This window comes from Pongo pygmaeus, chromosome 3, assembly GCF_028885625.2.
Source record: "Pongo pygmaeus isolate AG05252 chromosome 3, NHGRI_mPonPyg2-v2.0_pri, whole genome shotgun sequence".
In the NCBI taxonomy this organism is placed as follows: domain Eukaryota; kingdom Metazoa; phylum Chordata; class Mammalia; order Primates; family Hominidae; genus Pongo; species Pongo pygmaeus.
The window spans coordinates 47040451-47058879 of NC_072376.2; the positions used below are offsets into that span (position 1 = coordinate 47040451).

At 36.3% G+C, this 18429-nt stretch overlaps 1 protein-coding gene across 12 annotated transcripts in view; it reads left to right on the forward strand.

Moving 5' to 3' along the window:
* ATP10D (ATPase phospholipid transporting 10D (putative)) overlaps window positions 1-18429 on the forward strand; it is a 161641-nt gene that overhangs the window by 56890 nt on the left and 86322 nt on the right. For all 12 annotated transcript variants that reach the window (XM_054486838.2, XM_063663625.1, XM_063663622.1 and 9 more), the window contains 6 exons: window positions 2307-2511; window positions 4820-4905; window positions 14754-14860; window positions 15147-15278; window positions 15682-15809; window positions 15932-16184. In XM_054486838.2, coding sequence (XP_054342813.1) covers window positions 2307-2511; window positions 4820-4905; window positions 14754-14860; window positions 15147-15278; window positions 15682-15809; window positions 15932-16184 — 911 coding nt within the window. The remainder of the gene's footprint in view (window positions 1-2306; window positions 2512-4819; window positions 4906-14753; window positions 14861-15146; window positions 15279-15681; window positions 15810-15931; window positions 16185-18429) is intronic.

Sequence of the window (18429 nt, forward strand, 5' to 3'; positions counted from 1 at the left end):
ACAACAGGCATGCACCACCACACCCGGATAATTTTTTGTATTTTAGTAGAGACAGGTTTCACCATGTTGGCCAGAATGTTCTCAATCTCCTGACCTCATGATCTGCCCGCCTCAGCCTCCCGAAGTGCTGGGATTACTGGCATGAGCCACCATGCCCAGCCTTGGTAACTTCTAATTACTCCCTGATTCACAGAGATTACACTTTCTTCTTCACTCTTCCAATCAACAATTTCACGTTATCAACTTTCTCCAAGGCCACCAGACCTAACAGCCAAATACTGTAGGCAGTTGGGTCTTTATTATACAGGACTCCTCTGTGGCTTTCAACTATTGTGACTCCCTCTTATAAATTTCCTTCTTCCTTGATTTCTGTGACACCACTTATCTCGGGTCTTCTTTCACCTTCCTATCACTTTGAAGACTCCCTAAGAAACCTTATCCTTACCTGGAATCAACTGCCGTCTATGTACCTAGGACTTCCAAATCTACATCTTTACTCATGACCTCCAGATCAGGACCCTCAAACTGCTGGGCAGATACTTCACATAAAAACTTTTCAAACTGAAGTTATCTCACCTGTGATACAACCAGTTGCTTCTAAAATCTGAGACCTATGACAGCACCATCCATCACCTCATCATACACGTTAGGAACCATAGTGTCATCCTGGATAATTCCTTTACCTGTAGTAAGTCCAAAAACTTGTTTCTGGTACCTAATATGTCTTGATTTCATCTTTTATCTGTCTGTGTTGCTACTGCCTTAATTCTGACCATCCTCATTCCTCCCCTGAATTCTTTCAATAACTTACCGTTGGTCTTTTGGCCATACTCCTAAATAAACTGCCATCCAAAAATCCATTCATTACTCTGTCTCAGGAGTTGGCAAACAGAAGTATGGTCACATCCTTCTTTGTCTGAACCTTTAGTTACTCTCCATTTCCTATGGAATGAAATTCCTACTCCTAGATATGGCATGGAGGACCAAACTGTCAAAATGATACCCCTGCCTACCTTTTTTATCTTTGCTCTGTTACCTGCCTCTATGGAAGAATGAACTGATACACACAGACACTAGGGAAAAATTTGGTAAAGACAAAATAAACTGTTGATTTGCCTTTCTCCATGGACCAATAAACCCTTCAGATAACCAAAGATTTCCTTTGTTGGTTTCAACCTTGTGCATTTGGTATGTCCTGAAAATGTACTTCTTAGGTAGCCTTTTAAGCTAAATATTTCTTGAAAGAGCTGATATAATTCTGCATGGCAGAAGTTGTTAAAGTATTTGTGTAAGGTGTGATTGCTATTTAATCTGATGAAATAAAATAAGTGTATTTTGTTATATTTGTCACAAATATTAGTTTTTTTATGGATATTTGGGAGACAATGAAGGAATAAGACAGGCCTTGTTAACTTTTGTTGGTGGCATCATATGTGAAATGCTACCTAACTAGCTAACATGACACGACATTCTACTATACAAATGTCCTCATTTTACCCTAGGGAAAATGACATTCTACTATACAAATGTCCTCATTCTACCCTAACGAAAATGCATCATGGAGCATAATGGTAACCCATCCTATCTGCCTGACGGGAAGTGCTGAGAGCAGATGATGTGTCTTATGCACCTTCAGATCCTTGGTATCTGACCACAGAGCAGCATGAAGGAATTACTTTGTATCTGAATGAGCCCATCAAATGTTGATTGTAATTTTATTCCAGAGTTAGACTCAAACAGCATAATGGTTCAAAATCCCACAGGAAGAAAGAGCTGAGAAATATGTTTCAGTGGCTCAGTAACTAAATTTTCAGGTGAAGCATTTGTGGAATTTAGGGGTTGCCAATTCTGCGGCTTCCCTTTTAGCATTTTGTTTGTTTGTGTTTGTTTGTTTGAGACAGCTCTGTCGCCCAAGCTGGAGTGCAGTGGTGTGATCTAGGCTCACTTGAGCCTCCACCTCCTGGGTTCAAGCGATTCTCCCATCTCAGCCTCCCAAGTAGCTGGGATTGCAAGTGCGTGCCACCGTACCCAGCTCATTTTTGTATTGTTAGTAGAGATGGGGTTTCACCATGTTGGCCAGGCTGGTCTGGAACTCCTGACCTCAGGTGATCCACCCATCTCAGCCTCCCAAAGTTCTGGGATTACAGGCGTTAGCCAACTTGCCTGGCCCCTTTGAGCATTTAATAGATTAAAATTTACCCTAATACTTAATATGTACTTTAAATTATACACTAAAAAACTTTTAAAAAAAATTATATGTATTTTTCACTTGATATTCTTTCTTTTAAACTTTTTTTAAATTATAGGAAAGAGAAAAAATACATTGACCAATGCTGGAAAGACGTTACTGTTGGGGACTTTATTCGCCTCTCCTGTAACGAGGTCATCCCTGCAGACATGGTACTACTCTTTTCCACTGATCCAGATGGAATCTGTCACATTGAGACTTCTGGTCTTGATGGAGAGAGCAATTTAAAACAGAGGCAGGTGGTTCGGGGATATGCAGAACAGGTAAGTCATATGTTCTCAGTTAGTGGCTTATTAACATTTTTTTTCAGAAGATGACCGAGCTCATTTTCACATTACAGATAAAGAGATTTTTAATTCATTTTCAACAGGATGAAATAGAATCCCAGAAGGTTTCATTCACTTCCAGATATGAGTGGAAGTATACTCTTTTCTAGATAACAGGATAAAATGACTTCAGAATTTACACACTTTAGTGTAGCACTCATATTTTTGAGAATGGAATTAAAGGAACCTAACAGAATTATTTTTCTTAAACTTAGACTTTATATCTTATTTTTAGTTATCATTATTTCTAAAATCTGTAATTACTTATATACCAAAGCTTAAAACTTTAGCAGCTTTTCATGCTACATAGCTTTTAGACCCTTCTCAGTGTTGTGCAGAGGGAAACAGAAACCTTGAAGTTATATTGACATGGATTTAAATGAATCACAACTCTGATATTAATTTACTGTGAGACTTTGGACAAGTCATTTAAACACTTTATGCCTCAGTTTTTTAATCTTAAAATGAAAATGATGGTATTTACTCTATAGCATTGTTGTAGGATTCAAACGAAATAATATATATGAAAACATCATATATAGTGTCTAAATAGTTTCCCTCCCCTTTCTCTGGAAACACTTGAGATGAAGTATTTTACAATTTAATGATTTTTGTTGTTGTTGTTGTTTTGAGACAGAGTCTTGCTCTGTAGCCCAGGCTGGAGTGCAGTGGCGCAATCTCTGCTCACTGCAACCTCCGCCTCCTGTGTTCAAATGATTCTCCTGCCTTAGCCTCCTGAGTAGCTGAGGCTACAGGCACGTGCCACCATGCCCAGCTAATTTTTTGTATTTTTAGTAGAGACAGGGTTTGACTGTGTTAGCCAGGATGGTCTTGATCTCCTCACCTCATGATCCACGTGCCTCGGCCTCCCGAAGTGCTGGGATTACAGGCGTGAGCCACTGCTCTCGGTTTATTTTTTTTTTTAACCCAAACTACTGTTAAGTCAGGGTTACTCCGTCTTACACTTAGAAACCAAAAAAAGTGTTTTAGCCTACTAATACCTTTATCTTTGGTAACTTTCATCTTGTCATATTGGGCCCACCTCTCTACCTATGGATTTCATTTAGATCCTCTGTGATTGATATGCCTCTTAGGCTACTGTCATTGTCACTTCTGTAAGTAGTCTGGTACCAAAGACATTGGTAAAAATCCTGCACAACTTAACGTTCTGTTGTACCACTACATACCCACTGTGAGTATTAATCAGCAATTAATATTTGCATTAAAAGTAATGGCAAAAAGCACGATTACTTTTGCACCAGTCTAATACTAATCAGCACACGGTGGGTTCTTTAAGGGTGAATCTGGTGATCTCGATTGTAATCCTGCTCTAAACACTTTCTTGTTTTGAGAACTTTGGCAAATTACTGATCCTTTCTGTGTCTCTCTTTCCTCATCTGTTAATTAGGCCCAATTATTATAGTACCTACCTCATGGAGTTGTGAAGAAGAAATTAGCTAATATATTTAAAGTGCATAATAGATTTTAGTGTGTCAAAAGAACTCCGTGGATATTACTCATTAGAAAATAAATCATATCATATAATTCACATTTTCATGTTTTCTATTATATACTTATTAATTATGATATATCAGTATAATAGCATTTATCTTACTGGTCAAATGGATATGAAAATAAAAGTAATGAAACAAGGTTGATGTGGCTTGTTTTAGGGGAATCCATACCTTAAAGGAGCTGTGTCCTACAAAGGCACTTTGCTTATTTGTTCATTGTTTACATAAAGAATTCTGAAATTATCTGTCTGATCCATTAGAAAATGTTATAGATATTGATGTCTAGTTTATTTTTAAATGTTTTATTTATAAAATTTGGCTGAGATCAAATGCATATATTCTCGGAGTGTTCACATATACATTTAATCTCAAAAACCACTTATGTGATTAAAGACCAACAACAAAAGTATTTTCAGTTTTTCAGTGCTTTATTGATAAAAAGGTGTTTATAAGTATAAGCTCTCTTCTGGAGAGTCCTGCGTGGATTTCAGTAAATGACTCAGTCATTCCCATCACCTGCAGATGTTTATTAATGCCCTAGGACCATTCTGATCCCAAATATGGATCACATAATTATGCCTCTACTTTCCTTCCTTTGGGAAATTCATGATATGAACTTCATTGCAAAAAAGGCTTAGCATTATTTTAAGAATTGGTGAAAGTGATAAAACACTTCAATATTAAGGGTTTAACCTTGAATTCTTATTTTGTGATTCAAAAAATATTTTTAGGACTCTGAAGTTGATCCTGAGAAGTTTTCCAGTAGGATAGAATGTGAAAGCCCAAACAATGACCTCAGCAGATTCCGAGGCTTCCTGTGAGTAATACATGACGAACATTTGTGGGTGTGAGTGGAATTGTGTGTTGCAATCATACTTAATTTGATGAAGTGTTTCTATGCTTATACCCTTGTTAAATCACTAAAGATCGTAACTTTAGCCACCTACTAAAATAGTTTGGCTTATTTTAATTATTTAATAAGTATTTACACACACACACATACATGTATAATATTCATTCTGGAGGTATCTTGTGGCATCCATATCCCCTTTGCCAGGGCAGCTAGAATTTGGGGTCCTTACCTAATTTCAGGCATCAGCCCATAAATGCTCTATGGCCTTGAGCCAAGTTATCTACCTGCTTTGATCCTCAGTTTCCTGATTTTTAAGAGAAGACAATTAGACCTACTTCACAGTGTGAGAAGAGCAAAGTTCCCAAATCATTTTTTGAAATGAGAATTATCCTGATACTGTTACCTTGATACCAAAAGCATATAAAGACATTTAATAGAAGACCAATGTCCTACATGAGCATAGATGCAAAAATTCCACACAAAATTATAACAAATCAAATCCAACCATGTATGAAAATTATAATACATTATGACCCAGTGGGACTTATTCCCCCAAAATCAGGATTGGTTTAACGTTAGAAAATAATACAATGTGATTCACCATTCTAGTACTAAATTAACAAACCATATTAAACAAATCAAAAGGGAAAAACCAGGTGGTCATCTCATAGATGTAGAAAAAGCATCTTACAAAATCTAACTTCCATTCCTGCAAGCTAGAAGTAGAAGGGAACTTAATCTGATAAAAGGCATCCATGAAAAACCTAGAACCAGCAGCATATTTAATCATGAAATACTTCTCCCCTGAGATCAGGAACAAGACAAGCTTACACTGGAAGGTCTAGCTAGTGCAGTCAGGCAAGAAAAGGAAATGAAAGATACCAAACAAGAAAGAAGTAAAACTATCTTTTATTCACAGATGGTATAATGTTCTTTGTAGAAAATCTGATGAAATCTCCAAAAAACTACTAGAAATAATGAGTTTAGCAATGTTGTAGAAAACAAGATCCAGATACAAAAATTGATTGTATTTTAATATGCTAATGATTAGCAGATATTGAAATTTTTAAAAATACAATTTATTATAGCATCAGAAAAATGGAATGCTTAAGTATAAATCTGACAAAAAATGTGAACTACCTGTACACTGGACCACTAAACACTAGTGAAAAAAAATTAAAGAGCTAATTAATTGGATATCAGTTTTCTTCCAGATTTATCTATAGAGTCAGTGAAATCCCAATCAAAATCTCAGCAAGGTCTTTAAGAAATAGACAGTCTTATTTTAAAATTTAAGTAGAGATGTGAAAAACTAAAGCAATTTTGAAAAAACAAGAAAAAAGCTAGAAGGCTAAAACCACATGATTGCAAGATTTATCAGAAAGGTATAATAATCAAGCCAGTGTCATTTTGGCATAAAGATAGACCAGGAGATCAATGGAAGAGATTATAGAGTCTAGAAACAGACTGACACATTTATGGACAACTGGTCTTTAACAAAGGTGCAAAGACACATAGATGGAGAAAGGTTATCTTTTCAACAAACAGTACTGCAACAATGGGGTATTTATATTTTCAAACGTGAACTCCAATCCATACCTCTCACCATTTACAAAAATTAACTGAAAGTGAATCCTAGACTTAAATGTACATCTACAGTTACAAAAACTTTCAGAAAAAAAACATGGTGGAAATCTTTTTACTTTGTATTATGCAAAGATTTCTTAGATACACCAAAATCACAATCCATTAAAGACAAAAAGAACTCATCAAAATTTAAAATTTTGCTCCTCCAATGATACCGTTTTTACAATGAAAAGACAAGTCAAAGACAGGAAGAAAATATTTGCAATCCATGTATTTCATATAGGACTTATATTCAGAATATATAAAGGCATCTCGAAACTCAGTAATAAAACAAACAACACAACTTTAAAAATGGTCAAAAGACTTTGAACTGATGTATTTGACATATGAATGGCAAATAATTTTGTGAAAAGATGCCGGTTAAACCACAGAGCTTTACCTGCTAAAATTAAAAAGATCAAGTGTACCAAGTGTTGGCAAGGATGTAGAGGAACTTGAACACTCGTATGCTACTGGTGGGAATGTAAAATAGTACAACCACTTTGGAAAACAATATGGAAATTTTGGAAAAAGCTAAGCATATGCCCATTATATAACACGGCCATCCCACTCCTAGACAATTACCCAAGAAAAATGAAAATATTTGTCCATTCTATGACCTGTATACAATGTTCATAGCAGCTTTATTTGTAATAGCCAAAAACTGGCAGAAACCCAAATGTTCATCAACAGGCAAATAGATAAACAACTCAATAAAGTTGGTTAAAATTCTAGGAAAAGTAACAATAAGATGGAAGGAAATGTAGAATATAATAGTAGCATCTTTTAATTTTATTTTTATGGGTTCAGTGGTCTTTGTGCAGATTTATTACATGGATATGTTGTGCAATGGTGAGGTTTGGGCGTCTAGTGTACCCATCTCCCGAACAGTGAACATTGTTTCTAATAGGTAATTTTTCAACCCTCATGCCCCTCCCACCCTCCTTCCTTTTGGAGTCCCCAGTGTCTATTATTTCCCTCCATATGTCCATGTATACCCATTCTTTAGCTCTCACTTATGAGTGAGAACACGCAGTATTGATTTTCTGGTTTTGAGTTAGTTCACTTAGGACAATGGTCTCAAGCTCCATCCATGTAGCTGCAAAAGACATGATTTCATTGTTCTTTATAGCTGAATAGTAGTCCATGGTGTGTATACATATATATATATATGTATACCACATTGTCTTTATCTAATTATCCATTGATGTACACTTAGGTTGATTTCATGACTTCACTGTTGTGATTAGCATGACGAGAAACGTGTAAGTGTGGGTGTCTTCTTAATATAACATTTTCTTTTCCTTTGGGTAGATACCCAGTAGTGGGATTGCTGGGACAAATGGTAGTTCTATTTTTAGTTCGTTGAGAGGTCTTCATACTGTTATCCACAGGGGTTATACTAATTTACATACACACCAACAATGTATAAGCATTCCTTTTTCTCTGCATCCTTGCCAACATCTGTTGTTTTTTGACTTTTTAGTAATAGTCATTCTGACTGGTGTGAGATGGTATCTCATTGTGGTTTTAATTGGCATTTCTCTGATGATTCGTGATGCTGACCATTTTTTCTTATGCTTGTTGGCCTTTTGTATGTCTTCTTTTGAGAAATGTCTGTTGATGTCTTTTGTCTACTGTTTAATGAGGTTATTTGATTCTTTTGTAGTTGTTGATTTGTTTGAGTTCCTTATAGATTCAGGATATTAGTTCTTTGTTAGATGCATAGTTTGCAAATATTTTCTCCCATTCTGTAGGTTGTCTGTTTACTCTCTTGATTGTTTCTTTTGCTATGTAGAAGCTGTTTATTTCAATTAAATATGATTTGTCTATTTTTGTTTTGTTGCATTTGCTTTTGAAGTCTTAATCATAAATTCTTTGCTTAGGCCAATGTCCAGAAGAGTTTTTTCTGAGTTTTCTTCTAAGATTTTCATAGTTTCAGGTCTTACATTTGAGTCTTTAATCCATCTTGAGTTAATTTTTGTAGATGGTGAGAGGTAGGGATTTAGTTTATTCTTCTACGTACGCCTAGCCAATTTTCCCAGCGCCATTTATTGAATAGGGTGTTCTTTCCCCATTGCTTATTTTTGTCAACTTTGTCAAAGATTAGTTGGTTGTAGACATGTGGCTTCAATTCTGGGTGCTCTATTCTTTTCCACTGATCTATGTGTCTGTGTTTTTGTAGCAGTACCATGCTGTTTTGGTTACTGTAGCCTTGTAGTATAGTTTGAAGTCAGGTCATGTGGTACCTCCAACTTTTTATTGTTGTTGTTCTGCATTGTTTTGGCTATTTTGACTTTTTTTTGGTTCCATATGATTTTAGAATTTTTTTTTCTAATTCTGTGAAAAATGACATTGGTATTTTATAGGAATTACATTGAATCTGTAGATTTCTTTGGGCAGTATCGACATTTTTAACAATATTGATTCTTCCAATCCATGAGCATGGGATCTTTTTTCATTCCTTTGTGTCATCTACAGCTTCTTTAATAGTGTTTTGTATTTCTCTTTGTAGAGATCTTTCACCTCTTTGGTTAAACATATTTTTAAGTATTTTATTTTGTGTGTATGTGGCTACTATAAATGAGATCGAGTTCTTGATTTGGTTCTCAGCTTGAATGTTTTTGGTATATAGAAATGCTACTGATTTTTGTGCATTGATTTTTGTTTTGAAACTTTACCAAAGTTGCTTATCAAGTATAGGAGTCTTTTGGAGGAATCTTTAGGGTTTTCTAGGTATAAGAACATGTCATCAGTGAACAAAGATAATTTGACTTCCTCTTTTCCAATTTGAATGCCTTTTATTTTTTTTCCTCTTGCCTGATTGCTCTGGTTGGGACTCCCAGTACTATGTTGAACAAGAGTGGTGAGAGTAGGCCTCTTTGTCTTGTTCCAGTTATTAGGGGGAATGCTTTAAACTTTCCCCCTTTTGTTATGATATCGGCTGTGAATTTGTCATACATGACTCTTGTTATTTTGAGGCTTGTTCCTTTGACACCTAGTTTGTTGAGGATTTTTATCATGAAAGGATATTGGTTTTTATCGAGTGTTTTTTCTACATCTATTGAAATGATTATGTGGGTTTTTGTTGTTGCTGTTGTTGTTGTTGTTCTTTTTTTTTTTTTTTTTTTCTGAGACAGAGTCTCACTCTATTTCTCAGGCTAGAGTGCAGTGATGTGATCTCAGTTCACTGCAGCCTCAGCCTCCTGGTTCAAGGAACTCTTATGCCTCAGCCTCCTGAGTAGCTGGGATTATAGGCACCTGCCACCATACCCGGGTAATTTTTGTATTTTTAGTAGAGATGAGGTTTTGCCATGTTGACCAGGCTGGTCTCTAACCCCTGGCCTCAGGTGATCTGCCTGCCTTGGCCTCCCAAAGTGCTGGTATTACAGGCATGAGCCACTGCGCCCAGCCTAGTTTTTGTTTTTAATTCTGTCTATATGGTGAATCACATTTATTGATTTGTATATGTTAAACTATCCTTCTGTCTCTGGCATAAAACCACACGATCATGATGGATTATCTTTTTGATGTGCTATTGGCTTTGGTTTGCTAATATTTTGTTGAGGATTTTTGCACCTGTGTTCATCAGGGATATTGGCCTGAAGCTTTCTTTTTTGTTGTTGTTATGTCCTTGCCAGATTTTGGTAACATAGTGATGCTGGCTTCATGGAATGAGTTAGGGAGCCCCTAATCTGACTCCTCTGACTTGTTGGAATAATTTCCATAAGATGGGTATCAGCTATTTTTTTGCACTGCTGAGAAAATTTGACTGTAAATCCCTCTGGCCCTGGGCTTTTTGTTGTTGTTGGTAGGTCTTTTATTAATTATTCAATTTCATTTCTTGTTATTGGTCTGTTCAGGATTCCATAGCATCTGTAAGTAGCACTGGATACAGACATCTGATAGGGTAGGGACAGGGAGGGAGCCATGCAGTGGAAAGAGGGAAAGGCTTAGTCTTAGTCAGGAGATAATGCCGGAATTAAATCCTCAAGAATGAGAAGATGGCCAGGCAAACAATAAAGCAAAAAGAATGGCTGGCATTTCAGGCTGAGGGAGCAACATAGGCAAGAGCACAGAGGCCCGAGACTACAGTGTATTTGTATTGTTCTATGTGGCTAAGTATGTCTGGAATGTAGGTGAGCAATAAGGCAGATCACGAAGAGGCCCGAGCCTGAAGGGCCTTGTATATTTTGCTTAAAATGAAACATTTATCCTGAAGTTATTGGAGTTAGTATTAGAACAGTCCTTCCATGGAAATTTTAGATGGTCTTCATGAAAAGAAGTTAGGCAGCTGCCCCTCTCTCATCAGAAAGATTCTCATAAGCCATCTCTTAGGATGAGTCCTTTTCAAGGATCATTTCCTCTAGCTTCTGACTGTGAATAAAGTTTCCTCTTGTAAATGTCAGAATCAGGGGCTGCCAATTTTTCACCTGAGGTCAGATCTGTCTTAGGGTGCAGCCTATACAGCTGTCCTCTTCCCACAGCTGGGCACGCTGACTCCCTGATGAGCTCAGACTTGCCCCTAGCAGGATGTATTTGGTTTATGCGGTGGAGAGAACAGGAAGGAACTCTAGTCTACACTCTGTGGTCTGGAGCATATAGCACTCTGCAAAGAATCTGGCCCAGTGCATGTAGTTAGATTTTTTTAAAAAAATGTATGAGAACACTGTTGCCACACAAATTCTGATCCTGTGTCCCAATTCTGATAGTTTGTCTAGTGTCTGAGACTCCGGCTCTTGCTACCTCAGAACTGTTTGCTCCTGTATCATCTTGACAAGTAGTTCAAAATTTCTGGGAGTGGAGCCATGGCCTACTTTTGTCAGCCTCTCTTTTCACCCTTTGGATATGGTTCTTCTTAATAGACACATTCGAGCATCATTTGCTGTGCTGGGCGCTGAGTCTTGTTCAGAGCACTTACCTAGTTCCAAGGCCCTATTAGCTTTCTGCCTATCCAAATTGTCACTTTTCCCTAGGTTTCTGGGCAATATGTTTCCCGCCCTTTGATTCCCGTTTGTGATGGGCTCCTCTGATATCCGTTTGCTTTGAAATTTGCTGCTTTGTTTTCTGATTATCATGACCTGACTGCCAAAGTGGCCTCCCTTCTGGAATCCTCAGATTCTGCCTTCACTGGTGATTGGAGGGGCTTTTGTCTGTTCTGTTCATGTCCATCCTGAGAGCTGGCCTCAGCCATTGGCAGGGAAGCATTTAATAAGAGAATCAGCCTAGGTAGATACAGTGATTTTCTGTGGAATTATTTTAATACACTAAACTGGCTCCTTATTCTTTTCCTGCTTTGTGGCCTGTTTTCAAAAATTAAACACAAATTGAGATGCTCAAGCTACCTGTCTATATGACACCTTCTTTGATCTTCATGCTCTAAGGTAGAACTGACATCCTCCCTATTTGTGACTACACTGTATGCTGAATATCAGATTCATATCATACTATCATATTTTTACTACTCTTACATGTTTCTACCTGTATTACCTCCTCTTAGACCACGGGAGTCCAGACTGCATGTTTGTTTTTCTATTTCTAGCATCTGGGTTGGAGTGCTGGGCACATAGTAGATAGATGTTTCATGGAAGCTCTGTGTGACAGCCAGTGCCTCATACAAAACTCTGAAGGTTCCAAACCGTAAGTGCCAATTATCAGACACATGTAAAATACAGGACATTTTTGGAATTTGCAGTAAGTGCAATTAATATAGAAGCTGAACTTTGTCTAATGGTGGTACCTCAAAGTGATTTAATGATGAAAAATAAGGATTTCAGGGGAAAAAAATCTTAATACTTTCCGAGGAACTTTGGAATTGATGATTTTATGTGTTAAATTCTTTCCTATAAGGACTCTAGTGATAAGAAAGAAAATGCCACATTGCTGAGGACTGGCTGGTGTTTACTTGGGAATGCTATATGCAAATGTGAATGTTGGGACTTAATTTCCTCATTTGTAAAACGAAAAAGCTGAATTAGCTAGGATGCATCTGGCTTTTACCATCTCTTCGTACACAGGCCTGTGCATGTGCAGGAATATAAACGTACACCTGTTAGAAGAAAGTGCTTTACAATGTATGGGAGTGAAATGATAAATCTGTCTTTCTCTTTCTTTGTAGTATGAAACCTTATTTGAATAATTTTTATTTTATTTTAATTGTAATTTCATATAGCAAGGTTATATTAACAACTTTTATATATGTAAGGAACAAGCAGTGACTTGTAAATTGAAGTTTATTGCTAGAAAACAACCTAATTTTCATACTGAAATTAAGAGGACAATTTCAAAATATGTGAAAACCATTACTGTTGCTCCGTATTTTTGCCGCTGTAGCAATTTAATCAAGTAATTACTTCAATAATTTTTAAATCATTTATTACAGAAATTTTCAAACACAAAAAAGTAGAAAGAAAAGTATAACGAACACCCATGTGGCATCACTCAGCCTGAGTTATTTCAGTTTTTCCATCTTTGTTTCCACTTCCGCTTCCTTTCCTACGCCTCCACTGTGTAATTTCACTGTAAATACTTTACTATATACTTATAGCAGATAAGAACTTAAATGAGTCACAACCACAATACCATTATCACACCTAACAAAACTTAACCATTCCATAATATCTTCTAATACCAAGCTTTTGTTCAAATATCTACAATTGTCTGAAAAATGTTTTCTAATAGTTGTCTTATTCTAACCAGAATCAAAACAAGGTCTACACTTTGCATCTGATTGGTATGTCTCTACATTTCCTCTCCCAATAAATTGAGTCATTGAGCTTACAGACTTGATCACATTCTAGATTGAGGTGACTTCCCCCTCCTTGGGTTGGGCTTCCCCTCCTTCCCCCTTTTGTTCCCCTACATCATTCATTTTCTGAATAAACCAGGTCATTTTGCCTGCAGAATTTACCACATTTTAGATCTAGCCAACTGCATTCTTGTGGTGATGTTTAACATGCTTCTCTGGCCATCTTATTCTCTGTAAACCATCAAGGGACATTTAAAGAATCTGATGAAAGAAACAGAGTCTCTCCCTGGAAAATAGCAAACATGTATACACTCATACATACATACACACACAAAATATTGCATAAAATTTCAAAGGCTTCACAGATCCTCTGAAGCCACAGACCCCAGACTGAAATGCCTAATAGAGGTTTGATTAAGCGCATGTAGGGCCATGACTTTCTTTCCCACAAATCATGAGGCCCACGATGTCTCCTTGTCCCATTGTAAGGTTAGTGTTATCAGCCTAGCCTTATCCTATTATTATAATGTTCCCATCAGCCTTTTTAACCATTGATTTTAGCAGCCACCGATTATCATTGCCTAGAATGATTCTTGATTTCATCCAAGTCGAAAATGATAATTTTTAAATTCTATCAGGATCTTTTCCTTCATCAATTACTAAGTTATCCTAAATACAGTTTGTACTAGAAAAGCAGGATTCTTGCTTGGAATTTTTTTTATAGTAATAGAAGTTGACAAACAATGACTACCATTGAAAATAATGATAGTTAGAAACTTGTTGCATCTTTTCCTAGACAACGTAGTAACTGATTCACAATAGCAAAGACACAAAATCAACCCAAATCCCCATCAGCAGTAGAATGGTTGAAGAAAATGTGACCTATATACACACCATGGAATACTATGCAGCCATAAAAAGGAATGAGATCATGTCCTTTGTAGCAATGTGGATGGAGCTGAAGGCCATTATCCTAAATGAACTAATGCTGGAACAGAAAACCAAATATGACATGTTCTTACTTATAAGTGGGAGCTAAACATTTAGTATATATAGACACAAAGGTAAGAATAATAGACAGCAGGGCCTAATTGAAGGTAGATGGTAAGAGGAGCATGAGGTTCAAAACACCACCTCTTAAGCATGATGCTTATCACCTGAGTAATGAAATCTGTACACCAAAGCCCTGAAACACACAATTTACCTACATAGTAAACCTGCACATGTACCCCCTGAACCTGAAAGTCTAAAAAAAAAAAAGAAACAAAAAACAAAGCAAGTAACTGCAATAACCAAAGTAAATGGGCCAGAGATTTGAAACCTTTCTTGTGAAATGCCTTTTTACTCCAAGTCAAAAACATTCACGGGCCATGAGATTTATTTTTATATCCCCACTTTTGCTGTTTAAAAGTGAATTTATATGCTGTCTTTCTTATAGAGAACATTCCAACAAAGAACGCGTGGGTCTCAGTAAAGAAAATTTGTTGCTTAGAGGATGCACCATTAGAAACACAGAGGCTGTTGTGGGCATTGTGGTTTATGCAGGTCGGTTATGTTTCTAATTTTCATTGTCTACTCTGTGCTTTTCTACAAGTTAACATTTTTCATTTACTCAAAAATGCAATCTGTTGAAGCAGAAAGGAAATTTTGTCTGATAAACTTAATTATTGGTCTCTGTTTTTCTAAATGGATCACAAAAGGAGATTAAACTGACAAAATAGATCATGTAACTGTGTTTTATTGAATTGTCTGCGACAGAGATTTTTAAATGTGGTATTCGCTTCTTGGCTTTAATTTGTACATTTTCTATCATACTGCACATCCTTCATAGGCCATGAAACCAAAGCAATGCTGAACAACAGTGGGCCGCGGTATAAGCGCAGCAAATTAGAAAGAAGAGCAAACACAGATGTCCTCTGGTGTGTCATGCTTCTGGTTATAATGTGCTTAACTGGCGCAGTGGGTAGGTAAAATTTGATTATTTGCTGACATCTTTTCAGCAAGATATTAAAGTATTTTATTTCAAAATTATATCTGTGAATATTTGACTTTGGTAAGGTGGATTTTATTTGTCAGTAATGTTTTACCTCATATCCTTGTCTCTTTCATCCTTTGACCTGAAAAATAATAATGTTGACTCTATCCATTTACATTTTGCCATAGTACTGAAGAAACCTGGAGAGTGACTTAGAGAGAGAGAGAGAGAGAGAATGTATAGCCTTTTGAATTTGAATTTTGTTTCCAAAAACAAACAATTGATGTTCAACCAAAATGAATACTCTCATTCCTTCTCATTTAGGAATAAAATTTTTTGTTTGCATGCTATGTATTTAGCATCCTTTTGATGTCTGTGTATTTTTGGAAAGGTCATGGAATCTGGTTGAGCAGGTATGAAAAGATGCATTTTTTCAATATTCCCGAGCCTGATGGACATACCATATCACCACTGTTGGCAGGATTTTACATGTTTTGGACCATGATCATTTTGTTACAGGTAATTTTTTATTAAGCTTATGGTAGAATTTTAACATCTTTGCTGCTTATCCAGCTATGTTCAGTTTCACATCCTTTCTTTAACCTACTTTAACATTTTAAAACTTGTTTGGATCTTCTTAGGTCTTGATTCCTATTTCCCTCTATGTTTCCATCGAAATTGTGAAGCTTGGACAAATATATTTCATTCAAAGTGATGTGGATTTCTACAATGAGAAAACAGATTCTACTGTTCAGTGCCGAGCCCTGAACATTGCCGAGGATCTGGGACAGATTCAGTACCTCTTTTCCGATAAGACAGGAACCCTCACCGAGAATAAGATGGTTTTTCGAAGATGTAGTGTGGCAGGATTTGATTACTGCCATGAAGAAAATGGTGAGTGTTGGATTTCCGTGAAAACCAACCTTAGCATTGGTCTTTTTTTGAAACCACTTAAGTGTTGCATGTCTGACAATTCTGACACAGATGTGGTTTATTTAAGCATTGAGTACTAATGCTTCCAGATGGGCTTTAAACTTCATTGTTGTTCCTTCAAAAGCTAGTAGGTTAAAGTCAAGGAGTCTACTGCTATGGTTTCTTTAAAAGTGAAGTAAATTACTAATGGAAATAAAAGGTGGGAATTGGAGGGATGACAGTGATACTGTACTATAAATACTTTTGAAAAGCTAATGAAACTATGGGCCATTTCTTTGAAAAATATTTTGGAAATAATTCCAAAGGGATTACAGGCTCCTTCTAGCCTCATTGTTTGGCCCCTAGGCATCCATTGGTGCTTGATTAAGAATAACTAGTTTAAGCAAAATGAGCTGAACTTCTGACTCTAAAGAAATAAATTTGTAAATTCCAAGTTTCCTTTAAAGAGTTGAACTTTATTAATTTTGCAATTTATAAAAGAAATATGTGCTCCTTTGAAGATAATTCATGGAAGTGAACAAAACAAATTAAAAGCCCTACTCTCCCAAGGTTAACCACCATTAACAATTTGGTGAATATGTAACCAGCTATTTCTTTATGCATATTTCTCTATATGTGAACATATATTTACACATTTTCCCTTTTATGAGTTAGAACATGTAATAGTACTATTTTTGTAAATTATTTATTTTATTCAACAATGTCTTATGAAATTTTTCCTAAGTCAGTTCATAACTTAAAATTAAGAATATAGTTTTCTACTATATGTGGTCAAATTTAGTTTGCTATGCTTAATGGTGGCCACTTAGTTTGTTAATATAAAAGCATTTGTAGTTAACATCACTTATTCATTCACCAAACATTTTGTGAGCTCCCAATATGTGACATGAGTCCCTGATTGCATGTAATTTAGATTTATGACAAGAAGACAGATAAACAAGATTAAAATTATGATAAATAAAATTCAGCATGCATTATGCATCTTGGTACATATATATTTATTCAATTGTTTTTATAAGATACATTTTCCTCTAAAATATCATGCTAATTTACATTCCTACAACCCAGAAAAATAATGCTTGTTTTTCACACCCAGCCATAATGTAATGAAATTACACTTTTTAATCTGTGTGATTTTTACAGACAAGTTAGCACTTCATTGTCTTAATTTGTCTCTGCTTAGTAATGAGATTTTTAACTTTTTATATGTTTTTCAGTCATTTGAATTTCCTTGGTAAATTAATTGAATTATTTCCCTGTTTTTTAAATGGGGTTTCTTTGTTCTTGTTAGTCTGTGGGAGAGCTTTTATGTAAGGTCAGGGTTAATGTTCAGCTTGTATGCTTAGTCTAGATTGTTTGTGGCCAGCGCTGGTGTTCATTTGTGCACTCATTTAAAACAAGTTCTTAAATTCTTTGGATATCAACCCTGATGTTATATTATCCTTTTCTTCTATATGTGACAAATATTTTTCTGTTTCATTATTTATCACTTATTAGTTTTCTATCGCTGCATAACAAATCACCACAAACCATAATGGCTTAAACCAACACAAATACGCTGTCTCACAGTATCTCTAAGTCAGGACTCTGGGTATAGGATAAGTGCCTCCTCTGCTCAGGGTCTCTCACCAGGTTGAAATAGAGGTGTCTGCTGGAACTGTGATCTCATTGATGACCTCATCCTGTGCTTAGCTCACTGGTATTTCGCAGAATTCAGTGTACTGAAGTTTTAGGACCGAGGGCCTTGCTTTCTTGCTGCTGTCATCCTGGGACTATTCGCAGCTCCAAGAGGTTGCGGCTGTTTCCTGCCAAACAGCCTCACCACAGCAGAGCAGTTTGCTTCTTCAAGGCCAGCAATAGAATTTCTCATTTGAATCTTTCTGACATCAGGGAAGTCCTGAATCCTTTTTAAAGGACTAACCTAATGAGATCATGTCCACCGAGGATAGTCTTCTTTCAGATTACTCAAAGTCAGCTGATTAATTACATCTGCAAAATCCTTCCGCTTTTGCCACATAGCATAATTTAATCATAGCATAGTCACAAGGTGCATCTACCATGGGGGACAGGACTCTTCAGGGCCATCTTAGAATTCTGCCTACCACAGTCTCTAAACTGTGCTTCCAGTTCTCTTCTTATCAAAAGGTTTATATCTTTGTTATATGAATTTGTCAATTATTATGAATATTATGATTTCTGATGGTAG